The sequence below is a fragment of the Hippocampus guttulatus genome, chromosome 13 (assembly GCF_054856545.1).
Source record: "Hippocampus guttulatus isolate MCC_2025c chromosome 13, RoL_Hgut_1.0, whole genome shotgun sequence".
Lineage (NCBI taxonomy): Eukaryota > Metazoa > Chordata > Actinopteri > Syngnathiformes > Syngnathidae > Hippocampus > Hippocampus guttulatus.
The window spans coordinates 11,532,011-11,548,188 of NC_141273.1; the positions used below are offsets into that span (position 1 = coordinate 11,532,011).

A 16,178-nucleotide genomic window follows, 5' to 3' on the forward strand; every position below is an offset into this window, starting at 1 on the left:
AATAATAAAGAATAAAAAGAGAGAATAAAAAGAGAAAGAGGGAGAAAAAGAGAGAGAATAAAGAGAGAAAAAAGGACAAAGAACAAAGAGAGAAAAGAGAATAAAAAGTGAGAGAAAGAAGGATAGAAAAAAGAAAAAAGAATTAAAAGAGATCAAAAAAGAGAGAGAATGAAGAGAGAGAAAAAAAGTCAGAAATATGTTGTTCGTTCATTGTCTGTTGTTTAGTGATGGCCAAATGAAGCCCCATGAAGCAATGAAGCTTTGCAGCCAATTGGTTTGCAAAGCTTCATAGTGGGTCATTTACTCTATGGCGCCATCAAGTGCTCTAGAAGCCCAAGAGGTCAACAGTGTTAAGAATTCAATGGCTATTTGCTTCAGACAAAGACGTGATTGTGTTAGTAATTTAGTATGTGAACAAAATACAAGTGCTAAGGATAATTTGTTTTTCATTTTTATTGAGAACTAATAGCTTTCCCACAGTGGATGGCTTTAAACGGTTTGTTTTATTGGACAATATTTCACCAGCTTTAGAAAATATTCTGTCACAAAGGCACAGATGAAGCTGGGGTGCAGAGAAATGCGAGTGCCAGTTTATATAAATTTGGGGAGGTATGGCTCAGTTTCATGGCTCTCCTTGCATGAGAATGCAAGGCTCTATAATGCCTCAACATAGACAAGGTGTTATTGTTGTATACAAGTTCCCTTGCACACAAAAGCTGCAATGTCACATTTATATTAATGTAGTTTTTCTCCCTTACCTTATTGAAAGCAATCAAATCAAAATGTTCCCATACAGGGGAGCATCGCCTTTTTCACGCAGGTTCCATCGCAAGCAACATACGGAAAAGGAAGAATGCTTGGGAAAAAGGCAGCTTCTGTCAAAGGAACCGGCAAGATACGGCCAACAAATACACACCAAAGTACCTCCAGCACACCCAAGGCTAAGCTCAAAGTGGATCAACCACTCAAACCATTGTGTGGAGCCACGTGCCACTTATTGTCTCAGCGGTGAGGTGACAGCTGCTACCAGTCAAACTAATGTAGCTGTCGTGGCGCATTCAAGATGACAATTGGTGTTCACTTCCCACACACTTGTGAAAAAATGTTTGCAATTAAATGCTTGTTATGAATAAGAAGTCATTGAAAATATTAACTGCAATGTTTTATTTTCTTAATTCCGAGCAACTCTTAGCGGGGCCTATTTTGGCCCGCGGGCCGTATATTGCCTGGGTCTGCCCGAAGGCGACCTCTGTAGGTTTCAGGTGAACATTGGATCACTGCACGTTTCTTGAACAAAACAAAACAAGGAAAATCTAGTCTCACAAGGCCTTTATTGCTTTAAATCAATGGATCTGTGTTGAATTTCTGCCCCGCCCAGCAAAAAAAAAAAAAAGCTTTTGGTATTTATTTTCCAAATGTGCTTTTAATAAGACAGACATACACCGTATACATCGATATAAAATATAAACGTATCCGCTTATCCACCAAATAACCCGTTGTTTAAAGAGGCTTCGTTGTAGTGTCACGTGGTACTTCCCCTCCAGTCAGCGCTCATTTCCAGTCACCGAGTCACGCCTTGGATCCCATCCCAGTAGGCCCAGTGCCGCGTGAGTTGTATAGTGGCGGCGTTTGAGTTCTGACGACCAGCCCAGTCCCGTGTCATTGCCCCCCGTTAAGGAGCTCAAAGTGCCCCCCACAAACAGAGTGTCAGGATGACTGCATCAACCCTGATAGACGTTTGCCAGTCAATGACTTGCCCTGGAAAGTCCATTCAAGACAAGAGTTAAAAGACGTGGATGAATGTTTCAATGCTCAAGAATAGCTCCATTAATCAGTGAAAAGCCAGCATTAATACAGTTTTTCAATACAAGTGGACAGTGTACACTGGTGACAGCTCAAAAGTGGTGATGCAGCCATTTTGTGCTAAGCCGTTGGAGATCCTGCCTTCCGATTACTTACCACACTGCGCGTGAACTTCTCCAAGGATGTGCGGCGGCCTTGTTCAGGGTCTGCAGGTTGTTGCTATGGGTGGGTGGGGGAGGGGGGGGGTGGCATGGTTTTGGGGGGGTTGGTACAGGAGGCGATGAGATGGGTGGTGATGTTATGAGTCAGGGAGAAAAAGGATCAAGAAGTACACAAATGAGGGGTCGAGGACACAAACATGGAGGTTTGATGGTGGGTGGTGGTGGAGGGGGGGGGGGGTGGTGGGCAGCGGCAGGAGCGGTGTTGTAACAGCAAGGGACAGAAAGGCTGCCGTGAACACAAGTAGCGATTTGCTCGAAAGATCCACATTACACTACACGCGTGTTCTATAACAGAGAGAAAATGGCATTAAAAGCAACAAAAACACACAGGATGTTACATGACAGCAATGATCGTTTATGAAATAGGAAAAACAATTAGAATCTTCCCAGCATCATGTGACTTGATGCAGACTTTCAATTTTAACTCATTCAGTACCAGCTAATTTTAGACCAAGTCTGAAAAGACGTTTACAAACGTCTTTGGGAGTGAATGAGTTAAATGACCTCGACAATCAAGCATGACATTTCAGCAATGAAACAAGTGCTCTGACAAACATTTTAATTGACTGCTTTCCGTTTTTCTATACATCAGTACATTTGAAAAATCTATACATGAAAGATATTACATCTTTCTAAGTTCAATTGGCGTTAAACTGCGAGGGGAGCTGTGGCTTGAAAAAAATACATTGTTGCAGGTCTAATGTATTTGTAAAGTACTCTGTACATATAAAAATATATGAAAGTACAATTGTGAGGTATGAAAAATATGGGCAATATGCGGTGCATATTTTGAAATGCGTTTTTTTGGGGGGGGGGGGGGGCGCTGCACAAATTGGATAGATGAAACATTTTGAATAAGTTGCCGACTTTATTCAATCACTGGAGCAAAGTATTAGAATCTGTTCAGTTATGATTCCATACCATACTACACACTTTCGAACCACAACCGCCATTTAATGTAGCACAGTACAAAAGCTTTACTTTGAAATACTATATTTCCAGTTCTTCACGCTTTTACTGGAGCCAGTACTTTTTTTTACAAAATACGATCCCCTGCCTTGAATGGTATTTATTTCTGACAAGGTCAAATCATCATAATTTCTTGATATTTTTTTTTTTACCTTGCAAAGTAATTTTTGTTGTTTGAATATAAAATACAGCTGAAGTTTTCATCCAATCCAATCGCATGTCGGTTCGTATTTCATGACGATTCAAATTTGAACGATGTGTTCAACATCACTTGGGCGCATGTCATCGTTGGCCTCACTGATGACTGCGGTTGTGCAGCCGATACGAGAAAGAAGCAATCAAAGCCGATTGTTCAGGGGAAATCAAAGGCAATGAGGTCAGCGCGAAGCGACGGCTCACCTTCTTTCTGGCAAACTGGAGGTCTTGGTAGATGCCGGATCGCAAAAAGCGTGCATAGCTGTCACTTTTCATGAGTGTGAATATGTGCTCCTGGAATGGAAGGGGAAGACAGATGAAGGGTGTGTTGGAAGGCATTCCGCTGATTTAGACAACCTCAAACTTCTCCCGAGCCACAAGTGTGAGAGTATTAGTATTAGTAGTAGTAGTAGTAGTATAAACAGATGAGACGGTTTTTAACGTCATATATGAATTTTGGAGTCGGGTTGATCATACAGTATGTGAGAAACTGTATGAGAAAAATGACCTGAGCATCCTCAAAGCTGTAGCGCCCGGGGTCTTTCAGGTTTTGGCTGGTGCGCTCAAAGCTGTGAGAGTCCAGGTTGATAGAGCTTGGCGCCCCCTCGGCTAGAAACTCCTGCCAGATCTCCTGCGCTCTAGCGGGGACATCCTGCAACGGCTGACGCTTCAGATCCTGCACTGCCAACCAAAATCTGAAACGGTAACGTGTGTGCTAACTTCAGTCAACAAAAATAATAAATAGAATCGATGCTTTGAGAGGGAAATGTGGCAATCTCACTACTACAATACTAGTCTTAAAAAAACACTCAAAAAGCGTGCCTTTCAAAGTTTGTGAAAGTTAGCCTCCCCCTGAGCTCATGCCAGAACGAAACGGCAGTCTCACCGCAAGTTCTCCGAGCTAAATTCAGTCTCCAGGAACTTCAGGAACTGATCTCTTCCTGCTGGGTCTTTGAGCGCTTCCTCCAAGGAGAAGCCCCACTTCTTCACTCGCTGCTGGGTGGGGTCGTGACTATTCAAAAGACAGACAAAAAGAACCCCCACCATGTCATAACACTGACATTCTCCAACCCCATTCAATGTCTATGTCGAATGGGGGAGCGGAGAGCGTGGAATGGAGAGTCGCTTGTTGAGGTGTGATCTACTTCTTGACTCAAATCAAAAACTCCCTGGTAGACAGTTACACTAACACTTCCCAATATGGGTGGGTTGGCCACCGTGATGCTGTCACGTGACCCTTTCATGCTAAGTGAGGGCGGTATGAAAAAAGGATTTGAGGTCCAGCAATGCTAGCAAACGGGCCTCAGAAGTTGCCTGTAAATTGGCCAATTGGAAGACAAGATGCCAAAAACGTGATTAACAGTCGACTTCAAGCTTTACCGCGCCCGCATCCACATTTAAAGTCGACTGATCCGTTAAACACCCGAGCGACTGCTGTTGTTTTAGGGCACTCCAGTTATACTCTATACCTTGCCTCCAGGTCCCAGAAGGTGGTGTCGTCACTGATCCAAGGGTTGGAGGGCTCAACGACCGATACAAGCGGGTCGTACTCCATGAACTGCTCGGTGTAGCCCATGAGACTCTCGGCCACTTTGGAAACTTTCATGCAGTGGCGGCCAAGCTGGAGGTTGAGGAAGCCGATCTGATGGAAAGATGCACTAATGAGAAGTTTAAATAAGGTAAGACGTCATCCGTCTGAGTCCCAGTTGTCGTCATAATGGATGCTGGGCGTAAAGGACCTGCGTGGCGCCACCAATTATCATACCTCCTTCTCAACGTCCTCTTGGGTGAGCTTTCTGACTGGAGTAGAGCTGATGTGGACTGGACTTGGCTGGCTCTGGCTGTCATCTGGCACCCCGTAAACTGACTGAGGAGAGCGTGAATATGAACGTTTCCTTTGAATGCTCCATTGCAAAAAAAACCCAAAGTCAAATTAAATAATTCATCCAGCTAGTTTCAGCTCTTCTCACCCTTTTCACCCTGTGTGGGTTCTTTTCTCTGCGACACTTGCGGATGTCCATCTCGGTGGTGTTGACGCAGCCTGGCTGTGGAAGATGGGTGGGATCGCTTCCGAGTTAGATCTCTGTGTTGCAATAACAATGCGCTATCATTGCGCTCAATGGTAAACTGCTTCTATATTCCAGCTGTGGCCGGCTCTGCATTTGGTACCTGGGCCTTTACTGGAGACTTACCAGACCTTTCTACCACCATAATATCACAATCATAGAAATAACAAAAGCAGCAGCATGTATATCGAATACAGTTTAGAAACTATTTATCTAAATCTGACCAAAACGAATAACGCACAACCAGAGATGCTGTTTAATGTGTGCACATCGCTACAGATTTTGTTTGGCCAACTCTGCTGTCACTAATTTTACTCTGACCAATAAGACGATGCTCTGACCTATCAGACGTTATTGTGCGCAAGCTAGCTGGCTCTTGTGCGTAAGTTAGCTGGCGCTTGTGAGTTGAATTTGGAATCTAATTACTAGTTAGACAGTCACATTGTCCATAGTCAGTACTAGAGTACAGTATATTGTTACTTTTGCCCATATTTGGTCAGTTCAACATTTTTTCCACAAATCGATACTTTTGTCAGTTCCCATGTGGGACCAAAGAGCTTGCTCTTTTCCAATGGCCCGAATAGGCCGACACCGCTATCAAGAACTGTACCACATTTAAAAACAACAACAACAAAATTGCCTGAGCGATCTGCATAGGAAGGATATCTCTTTCAAGTTTTCCGTCCTTTCTCATTTGATTGCTTTTCAGTATTACAACTTTTGGGAGTGACTCACCACTGGTCGATGGACATCCCAGAAGGCCCTCTCTTGGCTATCCAGGACCTTCCTGTCTGCCTTGTCCTTCTTTCTGTCAATTCTGACGAAAAGACAAAAAATAAATAAAAACTAAAAAATGTGGTTAGGGCTTAAAAAAAGTGGCAGCCCCCCCACTCGATTTCATATGTTCTGTTTTGTCGTTTCTCAGCTTGTCACAGAAATGGTATAGTGTGGTGTTAACGAAGTTCTGTTCTGTTCCAAAGAAATCCTGATTGCATACACGAGTTGAAAGGCAGAAGCAGCAAAACCGTAATTAGGAGTATGTTTTTGTATTCACTTCTAGGTCATACATCTAAAACATTTTACATATGTAACAGATGGCTTTGCAAAACAACAACAAACAAACAAACAAAAACAATTTAATTCAAATGGCTCAAAACTACTAAAAGTCAGCCATTATTTTTAAAAGTGGGTCGTTATTCGAAAAACGGAATTTAAATGAAAATGTGTTGGCACATGATCGTCAACAGAGGGCAGTGTTGGAAAAATAACTCGTTCATGTGAGTGGATGAGGAATATTTGGAGTCCAGACCAAAAGTGGGGTACACAAGAAAAACATGCATGCGGCGACTACTTTTCTTTGCACTTATCTACAGTAATAGCAATCACACAGCGATGCCTCACATGACTCACTTGACTTGAGCTTCGGCCTGCAAGAAGATGAACTCCCACTTCCTGGCAAAAGCCCGCTGCAGTCGGGCAAGGTTCTCCTGCAGGATCCAGTTGCATCGCGTGAGGGAACAATCCATGAGGAAATGTCCAATGTTACATCCGGAAATTATTTTATTTTACTCATGAATTATTCCTCAACCATCATGGCTAATTTGGATTTCAGAGGTGATATCAAAATGGTTGCCCTTTGAAGAAGTAGCTCAAAGTTTCAAAAATGATAAACGTCAAAGTCGTTTATCAATGAATTGATATTTTCACGCACAGTAAAGCGGCATAGCCTTTTTGAGACACTGACTGGCTTCACACGAAGAGATTTGATCTGAACAGGCACAGAAATATACAACACCATTAGTGGTTTTAATGAGCTGACATCCTGCCCATATTTCTTTCCAAGTGACGAGTCATGTAAATTGGCAGATTGGAAGACGATATTTCCAAAAACATTTCAAGTGATTACTCATCGATGAGTTAAACGTAAATTTCGGAGGGGTTAAGTGGATTAAATCGGTTCAAAGCCAAACACACATTTTGAGATATTTTTGTTTGGCAACACGCCGAGAGATTTCCCGAATGTTAATCGTGTGCTCTGGCTCAATAAAAAGGTTGGAAAACACTGGATAAGATTATCACGCTAACGACTAGACACTTTTGAAGGTTCACAAGACCTGGTCGCAATCTTCGCACATACCGATTGAATTCTGGTGTATGTAATAAAAGTGCCCAGTAAGCATCTGTTATCAGAGCAGCACATGACCCCGTTACAAAGAGAGAAAACACTTGGATTAACATCAAGCGAGTGTTAAACAGGGAGCCTAATGAGGCCCGCAGCCATAAAGTGACCTGGATATGCGAGAGGGAAAGTATGCTGGACAATCGTCGCAAAATCGTTGGGAATATTAACGCACACTGCAACGCTGTTGTATGATAATTAGAGCTCAGTAATTCTTTTGATAACTAAATGTACTTGTTGCTCCTAAAAAATAGATAGACATATATACAAAAATGCATTTGCTAGACGACATAAAGTCTTGAACTGTAAAACGTTAGCGAGCAAATACTTACAGACTCATAATCGGCGAGCTCCAGCCTGGCTTTGTTCTGCATGGTGCGCTTGCACAGGTAGATGGCTGCAGGGCCACACAGCAATGGAGCATGGAAAGGGCGCAAGAGTTAGTTTGAGATTACAAAACTGGATCGTGTTGTCCACGACAATGCTATGCAGACAGGAAAAATAATAATTTTTGCAGTCGTCCCCGAAGGCTACAGCATCATGGCTGCCGTTCTTCAAGTGAGAGAATTCAACTCATTTCAACTTCCCGATAGCCGAGGGAAATCATTCATTGTGTAAATGTTGAGAACTCGCAGGACTGCTAAATTAACCCCAAATTAATTTCTCATTTGTCCACACAATTCAAACTCGGGTGATATCCAAATGTCGCCTTTTTCTGAGACCAGGGATGGGCAACTTAAACAATTTTTTTCAGCCCTACTAGGGGGCCGCATAGCCTGCACCCTTCCTAACCAGATATAGCATATGACAAAAAAGTAATTTTAACTCTTTCTGGGTCAGCGGTTACTACAGTGGACAGCTTATCAGGTTATTAGGTTATCATTATTTGTGCATGAAAGGGTTAAATGGGCGTGGGGTTTTTTATTGATTTTTTTTGTTTTTGTTTAGTTTTTTTACATTGGACCAATGTACAGAACATTGATATTTTAATTGTTTCATTGCTGTCGATTTTTATAAAGCACAATACCATGGAGTGTTCATTTGATTTTTTTTTTCCTTCCAATTTCCAAATTCCTTGTGTGAAAGAAGTTTCTGATCATGACAGACACCAGATGGACAAAGCTTTGGGAGACCCCAGTTATAATCTTAACTCGTCAATATATGAAAACGTTTGGGACGACTCAATTTGAGGAGGACAGTTTGGAGGGAAGGTCTTTTTGGTTCCAAAATGACAGACCTAGTCCACAAAGCATGGCAAGACTCAAGCAGCAAGTTCCAGTCAAGAGGCGGCCAGCGGCATTATGGACCAACTGGAAATGCTGAATGGAGGATTGCCTGACTCCAAAGGAAAGTGCAAGACAGCAATCCAACCGAAATGTGACAAAGGCAATACAATTGCCTGTATTAATATTTTACTGTAAAAGTGAGTGACTAACCAATGATTTGAAACTTCTCATTTTCATCTTCTTACAACACAAGTACTCCTGGTACTTTTTTCTATACAGTGTACATTAAATTGCCCCTCTCAGTCGTTGTCGTTTTCTGATTTACGATGTGTGACTCACCATAGTCTGTGTTCTCAGGCTCCCAGCAGTTTGAAGGCCAGTAGTATGGAGACTGGAAACAGAAGGATACAGCTTTGATTTTTCTTCTTATAATATCCGCATTGCATTCTTTAGTGTCGGGGCAAAAAAAAAAAAAAAAAAAAATTTAAATTGAATTCTTAGTTTGATGCGCCGCGTCGTATCTGCGAGAGCGCTATACTCTGCTATCCATATTTAATTATCTCTTGCAACCAATGTTACGCACACGCAAATTCATTCCCAAGTGTGTTAATAATGCAATATTCCTATCTCGCATGCATTCTTAATAGCGGAGCAGAATTAGAACTTGGTAATATTGAACCATCTTTTGGTTTGCAATCTTTCAGCCGCAGATTGTCAGGAAAACGGATGACGATTTGGCTTGTTTTGATAACGAACACACTGATGAACAACCTTTTTCATCTGCGTTTAATCTGCATGGCAACTTTGCAACAGGAAGAGGAGCAGACACCTTAATAGCCAGAAACAGATGCAGATCATTAAATCTCTCCCCGTGTAGCAACGACCGGCAAATAAAGGTTACTGCTCAGGGCTACATTAAAAAAATAATAAATTTAAAGCAGCTGCTGTAGGTCAAAACTCATTCGATCTGACATGATCTAACACAATAAATCCGCTTACATTGTTATTCCGATGGCCTAAGAATGCACATGGGGATTCGGTCACCTGAAAGCGGTAAAGGGTGCCGTCATCTTTGAGCGCCAGGACATGGTCAGAGATGGGGAAGATGTAGCCGTGAGCAGCAATCAGACTCCCCAAGTGGATGGCCTCAGCTATGGAGACAAGGGTGGCTTTAAAAAAAAAAAAAAAGAAAACGGAGCACCAGTGTGCTTGCACTAATGACTTGCACCATGCACATACCTGGATCGTCTATAGAGAGGTTTTTCATCAGCCATTGAACAATGTCCACCCCTGTTCAGAGGGAGAAAATTGCTTTAAAACGGGTCACAGTGCCATGACTGTCGCGCGTTGCACAAAGGTTGCAATCTAAAGAGACATTTGCTTTGGTTCCAGGTCACAACGGTCGAAAACGGCCATTTCAGAGGACTTCAAACCAGGTGCAATAACTTGGGAAAAGTAAGGGGGGTGGGGGGGGGGGGTGGATTTCTAAAACCGCTAAATTCACATTTTCAATGTAAAGGTGAAATGAGACAGCCTTGGGTGAGCGGAAAATTCCCAACAATAGGATTCCGAAAATTAATTTGCTAGAGGGGGGAGATGTTGAAGTGACGTATTTCATATTAACCAATTAAAAATAAATAACTCAAGCGAAATATGTGTACAGTATATAAAGATACATACAATTCAAAAGGAAAAAAATAAGTAGGCCACCATTCTCTTTTTGAATATGCATTTTATATTTAATACAACGCACTGGGTGTTTTGAACAGTGATTCTTAACCACTGAGATCATGAGGTGTGCCGTGCGGAAGAATCGGATTTCACTTAAATGGTCCTAAAATGTACTGCAAATGTTTCTTTATTCATCAATTTACGCTTGCAACGTATAGCGACAGGCAGAACCATCAAATTTTCTTACGGTAAATAACAGAAGGTACAATTAAGATGTGAATCCACCTGTTGCCACTCTCCCAACAGAAGACTCTTAAGTCGTGGCACGTACTCACTCAGAAAAAAAAAATGCAAGTAAATTGGAGAGATCATTTCAGTATACAATTTGATGTTTGTTCAGTGGAGTGTTATGAGACTCTTTCAATGTCGATTTGTTTTTCTTTTTTTTTGTAATAAAGGCTGAGTAAACACTGGTGCATCGGTCACACTTCCTATTTCTGCAATGATGCCCTTCAAGGATGGACCTTACAGCAACCGGAGTCAAACGTTTGACACCAAGTGCCACCTCAAAAAAACAAGAGGCTCTTCCGCGTACCACCACAACCAACAAACATTCAAATCATGTTCAAGTAGGGCCGGGTGTTCAACAAAATGAGGTATCATTGCTAAAAGAAATACTGTATTTAATATTTAGCCATTGTTATAGCTCTGAAAATAAAAATGGCTAAAGTACAGCAAATGTTTTGTACGTAAACAAAAACGTAATGTTTTATAAAAAGTGTTGAAATACTAACGTATCATACTTAAGTTAAATACAACTAAATTTGATTTCAACTGCACTAGATTACAGTTCTGCACAGGTTGAACATTTAATTCAGTGATTTGTTGGAGTAGCAGCACACCGAGTATGACTGACAAATAAGGTTGAACTCGCTAAACTCTGCCTAGCAACAAGTCTGGACCTCATGTGACCAGGGAAAAGAATACTTGTAATTTATATTGTAATCGTTACTGATACTTCATGTTCAAGTTCTTCGTATGATGTAAGAAACCGACATTTAAAAAGCAGCAAATCGATATTATTTACACTAGTTTTCCTGGCATATACCCAACCATCATTTTTCACATCAAAAAAAAAAAAAAACATCACTGAGCAAAGCTGCAGGTCATAACTGTCTAAACGTGTAATTGCTTTGTCTGCTCCTGGACAGCATAACGTTTGCTTCATGTGCTCGTCAGCGGCTGCGGCGCGAGCTTGAACGGCCGCCGGATTGAGGAGTGACTCAAAGAGCCTGGGTACAAAGATGATTCATGGAAGGCACACATGGAAGGATCGCGGGTGCCTACGTACAAAAACAGCTTAGGGGGCAAGTAGCGGCATTACTCCGCGACAAGGTCAGCGGCCCACTCCGGGCGCTCTCCTCAGTGACAGTGGTCTTATGAGCAACGACATCACCAGTTTCCAGCTGCGACAGCAGCAAACTAAAGCCGCCCACCAAAAGGTCACGTTAGCTTGATTTAGCGTTAGCGACTCGTACGTTTGTCGGGACCGAGGGCGGCTTCACTGATGCCGAACGTTTAACGCAATGTGTTGCGCTCACCTGATACCACACTGGGGATTTTGGACAGGAAGCTTTTGACAGTACGGATGGCGACACCTCCCGCTTTCTCATCTTGTATTCTTGAGACGATGTTCTCAATCTGGAAGGAGGTTCTCATGTTATCACACCGTATGGATTTTGTTTGAACCCTTATCGGTCAGGTTAAACTTGACCTGTTTGGGTGACAGGAATTAAAAAAAAAAAAACAAGTTATTCTTTTACCCGGAAATTTTCCGTAAGGGTCCCAACATACACAAAAATAAATATTTCTACATGTCACTCTTTTGTACAAGCGTGCCATTGTTTGTGTACACGAAGGCTGTTGTTTCAAATGTACTAAAATGGATGTTGGATTTGCTGGTGAGGGGGGGGGGGGGGGAAATCAAAGGGAAATAGTAGTGGTGCTAATCTGTCATAAGTATCACAAGTATTCGGATCCATGCTTGAACGTTTACCAAGTCATCTGTTCGCTTGACAACATGGACATCATTTGGGAATCACTTCTGACTCCCAAGACGACGACGGCACAGCCAAGAGTCCTTTTGCCCCCATGTAATAATGGAGCTTAGAGTTGCGGCACGGTGAGAAGAAGTCATTAGCTGCCTTCAGGATGACGCCACACAAGAAACATCAGACCCAGTTAACGGAAAGAGGCGCCTCGTATCTCTTGGATGTGGGCACTTATGGCAGCTGTGGAGGACCTCGGAGAACGGAACATGGCTGCGACCACGCGATAACGGCTCTTTTGTTCCTCGCACTAACCATTATCTCAAGGACACTTGTGTATCTCAAAGCGTCTATGTAAACACACACACACGGACACACACACACAGGCCGTATCTTTGGATTCGTAGCATGCGTGCGCAAATCGTTATGAAGTTTCAAAGCCTTAAAAAGCAGAGGCACAATCCATCTAACCTTTAATGACTTACAGTGGAGGCAAACGATCCCCCACACTCACATTCATTCACTGCCTATGATCAATTGAGTCTTCAGTCAACCTACCGATTATTTTAGTGATTAAAAATTGGCAGCATTTAACACTTTACGGGATCTCAGGATTTAGCCAACAAATGTATTAAACACATTCTTCCATCAAATACTGGAAATGGATGACATGTGCCTTGTGTCTGCAATTTGGTGGCAATTTTTCAATTTTGTCATGCCATTTTTTTCTTTTCGCCCCCATGTGCCATTTTGACCTCCGAGACATACTGGGAGAATAATGAATGTGTTCCAGCTGGTGTGTGATGCTCTGCGGGGTGAGGCGAGAATAAATCCCCCCCTCCTAAAACATGACACACACACACACGGTTGTGTTGCCAAATCACGATGAATTTGACAGTGAGTGCAGAGGTAAGCTCAACAGGACAGACTGAAACCTTTGGAACATATAGGAGGGCAAGTGTGGGTGGGAGGGGTTATCCCAGGTGCACCATCAAAATCCACTGTATTGACACGTCAAATCTTTGCCATTTGTATGGTAACCACAAGTGAAGCGCCATCCGCCAAACATATTTAAAAAATTGCCATCGCCACAGGAACAACCAGCCAAACGAAGCCCTTTTTCTTGTCCACAATCAGCTCCTGCTGCTAAAATACAGTAATCCCTCGTTTATCGCGGTTAATGGGGACCAAAACCACCCGCGATAAACGAAAATCCGCGAAGTAGCGACCAATAAACATATACAGGTTTAAAAAAAAATCTATATATTTTTTTAAGTCCGCAAACCGTCCGCGAGAAGCTGCAAAACAACAGCGAGTCCCATAGAGCAACATATACAGTACTTGGAAGTACAGTGTATCGAAATTTGTGACACCTAGTGGTGAACAAATAGATTGCAAGGACCTAAACTTGAAGCGTGCGCATTTTGAAGCATGGGCACTACGATGTCTCAGAGACCATACTTTGCATGTTTACCACCAATTTCTTTTTCGCACTCGTGCTAGCGAAAACATAATACCCAAGCGATTTCTCGTATTTTGTCAAGAGGAGTAAGTGCGTGGCATTTTTACACTTGCTGTAAACCTATATGTAGTCATGAATATGAGGAACTACGTGCACCAAGTTTGATTCCTTCGGGTATCTGAAGCAATAAGATGGTGTCGAAAAGTGCCAGCCTCCTGTCGAGGAATCGCACTCTATGTAATTAGCCATTACTTCACCGACAATAACTTTTAAATATTACGTTAATGTGATAGAACATTTTTTTGCATATTACATTTTTTGGTGTTTTTTTTTTTAAATAACACTGAATAATCAACTTTTTTTTTTTTTTTTACACACTGTCACTTTTAAACAACATTGGAGTCAATGGCTTTCATTATAATCCCTGTAATCATTTGTCCAGATGGATTGTAAAAGCACTAAAATTAATTGAGTGAATGCAGATGACGAACAACAAATCCCTCAAATGCAAATGATGTTCCGAGTCATTTGTTGGTGAAATGGAAAGTTGAGCATATCTCAGACAAATGACATAATTTGCACTTGCTACACAACCACAAGCCTATCCTATTTAAGAATTACCGTTGGCATTAGTGAAGAGTAACACCGTACAAATACTTGGTCATTGTATGAAACACTTTGTTTTTCTTGGCATCCGATTCTTTTGAGTATTTGAAAACATTTGAACATTCTTCTCCTTTATGTTTGTGTTTGTTTTTTTCCAACGTTCACATATGATCCAAAATAAATAGAGATGAAGTTAACCGTGGATGAGAAAGCTCAACAGATTTGGAGAAGCAAATGCTCCAAACATTTGTGGTGAAGGAATTTCAGCCTCAAAATCATGAGCTGCTAGCGTTCAAAAATGGTCTCATCTGAAAGAAAAAAAAAAACCCACATATTGTATTTATTTAGTGTTTGTTATTTCAGAATGTTAGCGAAGCTATAGCAACACGCTTTGGTAGCATTAAACCAACACTAGCTAGCTCTTGATATAAACAAGAACTTTTGTTGGACCGAGTTATCAAAAAACGTACTTTCCAAGTGTGCTCTTAAGGAGTCAAATAACTACTCTTGCCATTTTCTTTTCTTTCCACACACATATCTTCATTTCAACTCAAATAGAGACTGCGAGTATTCATCACCTTGATTTACTTTTTGCCATGGCTTGAAGACGCTGGTGACTGGTACACTCATTTGAAAACTCATGCAGCTTTCAATTTTCTGCCTTCAAATCTCAGAGCTTTTCCTTCACATCAGGCATTGCCCTGTGGAAATCCCAATTTAATGATCCCCCAACTTGATTGCCCGCCGAGTCGGAAGCTTCTCAGGGGGGTGCAACGCCCTGAGATCCAGAAGTGTGCAGCTGGGATGCCGCGCCACACTTTGAATCAATCACATGTAAATGTTGAATCGGCGAGTGTTAATGACACCAGTGGCTTGTCTCGGGCGAATGAGGATCCCCCAAAAGAGGAGCATTCAGATAGACGAGTATTTGTGTGCGTCTGTATGGCAACTGTGATAAGAGGAGCTAAGCAATTAAAAGCCCGTCAGTTTCCGGCTCCAGCATTGGGGGCTGTCTAGCTTGACTAAGCCATTGTAGATAAAGCTTGACGTACCTTTTTGTCAATGTCAACTCATTCCCGTAAAAGGGAGAAAAGATAAAAAACCCAAAAAGCTCAAGCGGTGAGCAATTAGTTCAGAGCGAAATGCAAAAACACAAGACCAGCTAATCCACGGGGGGCGCATGGGGTCACCTTGCTGCTGACGAGACTCAAGGAGGCCAGAAAAAGATGCTCTCCCCTCTTGTAATTGTCTGTTGTTAGCTACTCCGTGTGTTGCTAAGGGCTTGAGTGGAGTAAAAACAGGAGTTTGCACCGATAGTCCACTCAGAGACAAAGTGGCCCCGTGCAGATATGAGAGTACAAAAGGTGGTGGTGGGGGAGGGGGGGGGTTACTAATAAAAGAGCAGCTGTCTGAAGTGAAGTGTATCAGCAGCGTCCTGATTTTGCTCCGAGCACCATGAAGGGGGGACCGGGGGTTGCCAAGGGCCCGTCAAAAATGAATCACCACTAGCAAAAAGGTCATTTGCTCGGGAGGAAGCGAATCACATTAGTTCACCAGGGAGATTGCTTACGCAAGCGAGCCATGCAAAAGCAATTTCCATTCAGCGCGGGGCTTCTATCACCTCAAACACCTTGTCGTCCTCCTGCATTTGTAGCACCTGAGAGACTCTCTCAGCATGACAGCATGCATATGCTGAACGAGTCCGACTACTGACGTAAATGGAAAGAGGGAC

General features: G+C 42.3%; 1 protein-coding gene across 2 annotated transcripts in view; it reads right to left on the reverse strand.

Annotated features, from left to right (window-relative positions):
- Positions 1–1,312: 1,312 nt before the first annotated feature.
- Positions 1,313–16,178, reverse strand: part of LOC147196353 (regulator of G protein signaling 6-like) — a 34,044-nt gene continuing 19,178 nt past the window's right edge. Inside the window, exons 3-17 of one of the 2 annotated variants that reach the window (XM_086127942.1) lie at positions 11,932–12,031; positions 9,899–9,949; positions 9,704–9,810; positions 8,999–9,050; positions 7,766–7,830; positions 6,665–6,741; positions 5,990–6,071; positions 5,159–5,233; positions 4,954–5,055; positions 4,658–4,830; positions 4,075–4,200; positions 3,697–3,883; positions 3,393–3,482; positions 1,960–2,022; positions 1,313–1,758 (exon numbers count right to left, since the gene is read on the reverse strand). In XM_086127942.1, coding sequence (XP_085984068.1) covers positions 1,708–1,758; positions 1,960–2,022; positions 3,393–3,482; positions 3,697–3,883; positions 4,075–4,200; positions 4,658–4,830; positions 4,954–5,055; positions 5,159–5,233; positions 5,990–6,071; positions 6,665–6,741; positions 7,766–7,830; positions 8,999–9,050; positions 9,704–9,810; positions 9,899–9,949; positions 11,932–12,031 — 1,401 coding nt within the window. In that variant the 3' untranslated portion in view covers positions 1,313–1,707. Of the gene's footprint in view, positions 1,759–1,959; positions 2,023–2,042; positions 2,310–3,392; positions 3,483–3,696; positions 3,884–4,074; positions 4,201–4,657; positions 4,831–4,953; positions 5,056–5,158; positions 5,234–5,989; positions 6,072–6,664; positions 6,742–7,765; positions 7,831–8,998; positions 9,051–9,703; positions 9,811–9,898; positions 9,950–11,931; positions 12,032–16,178 lie in introns of those variants that run through there. The other variant, XM_086127943.1, reaches the window with a different exon arrangement.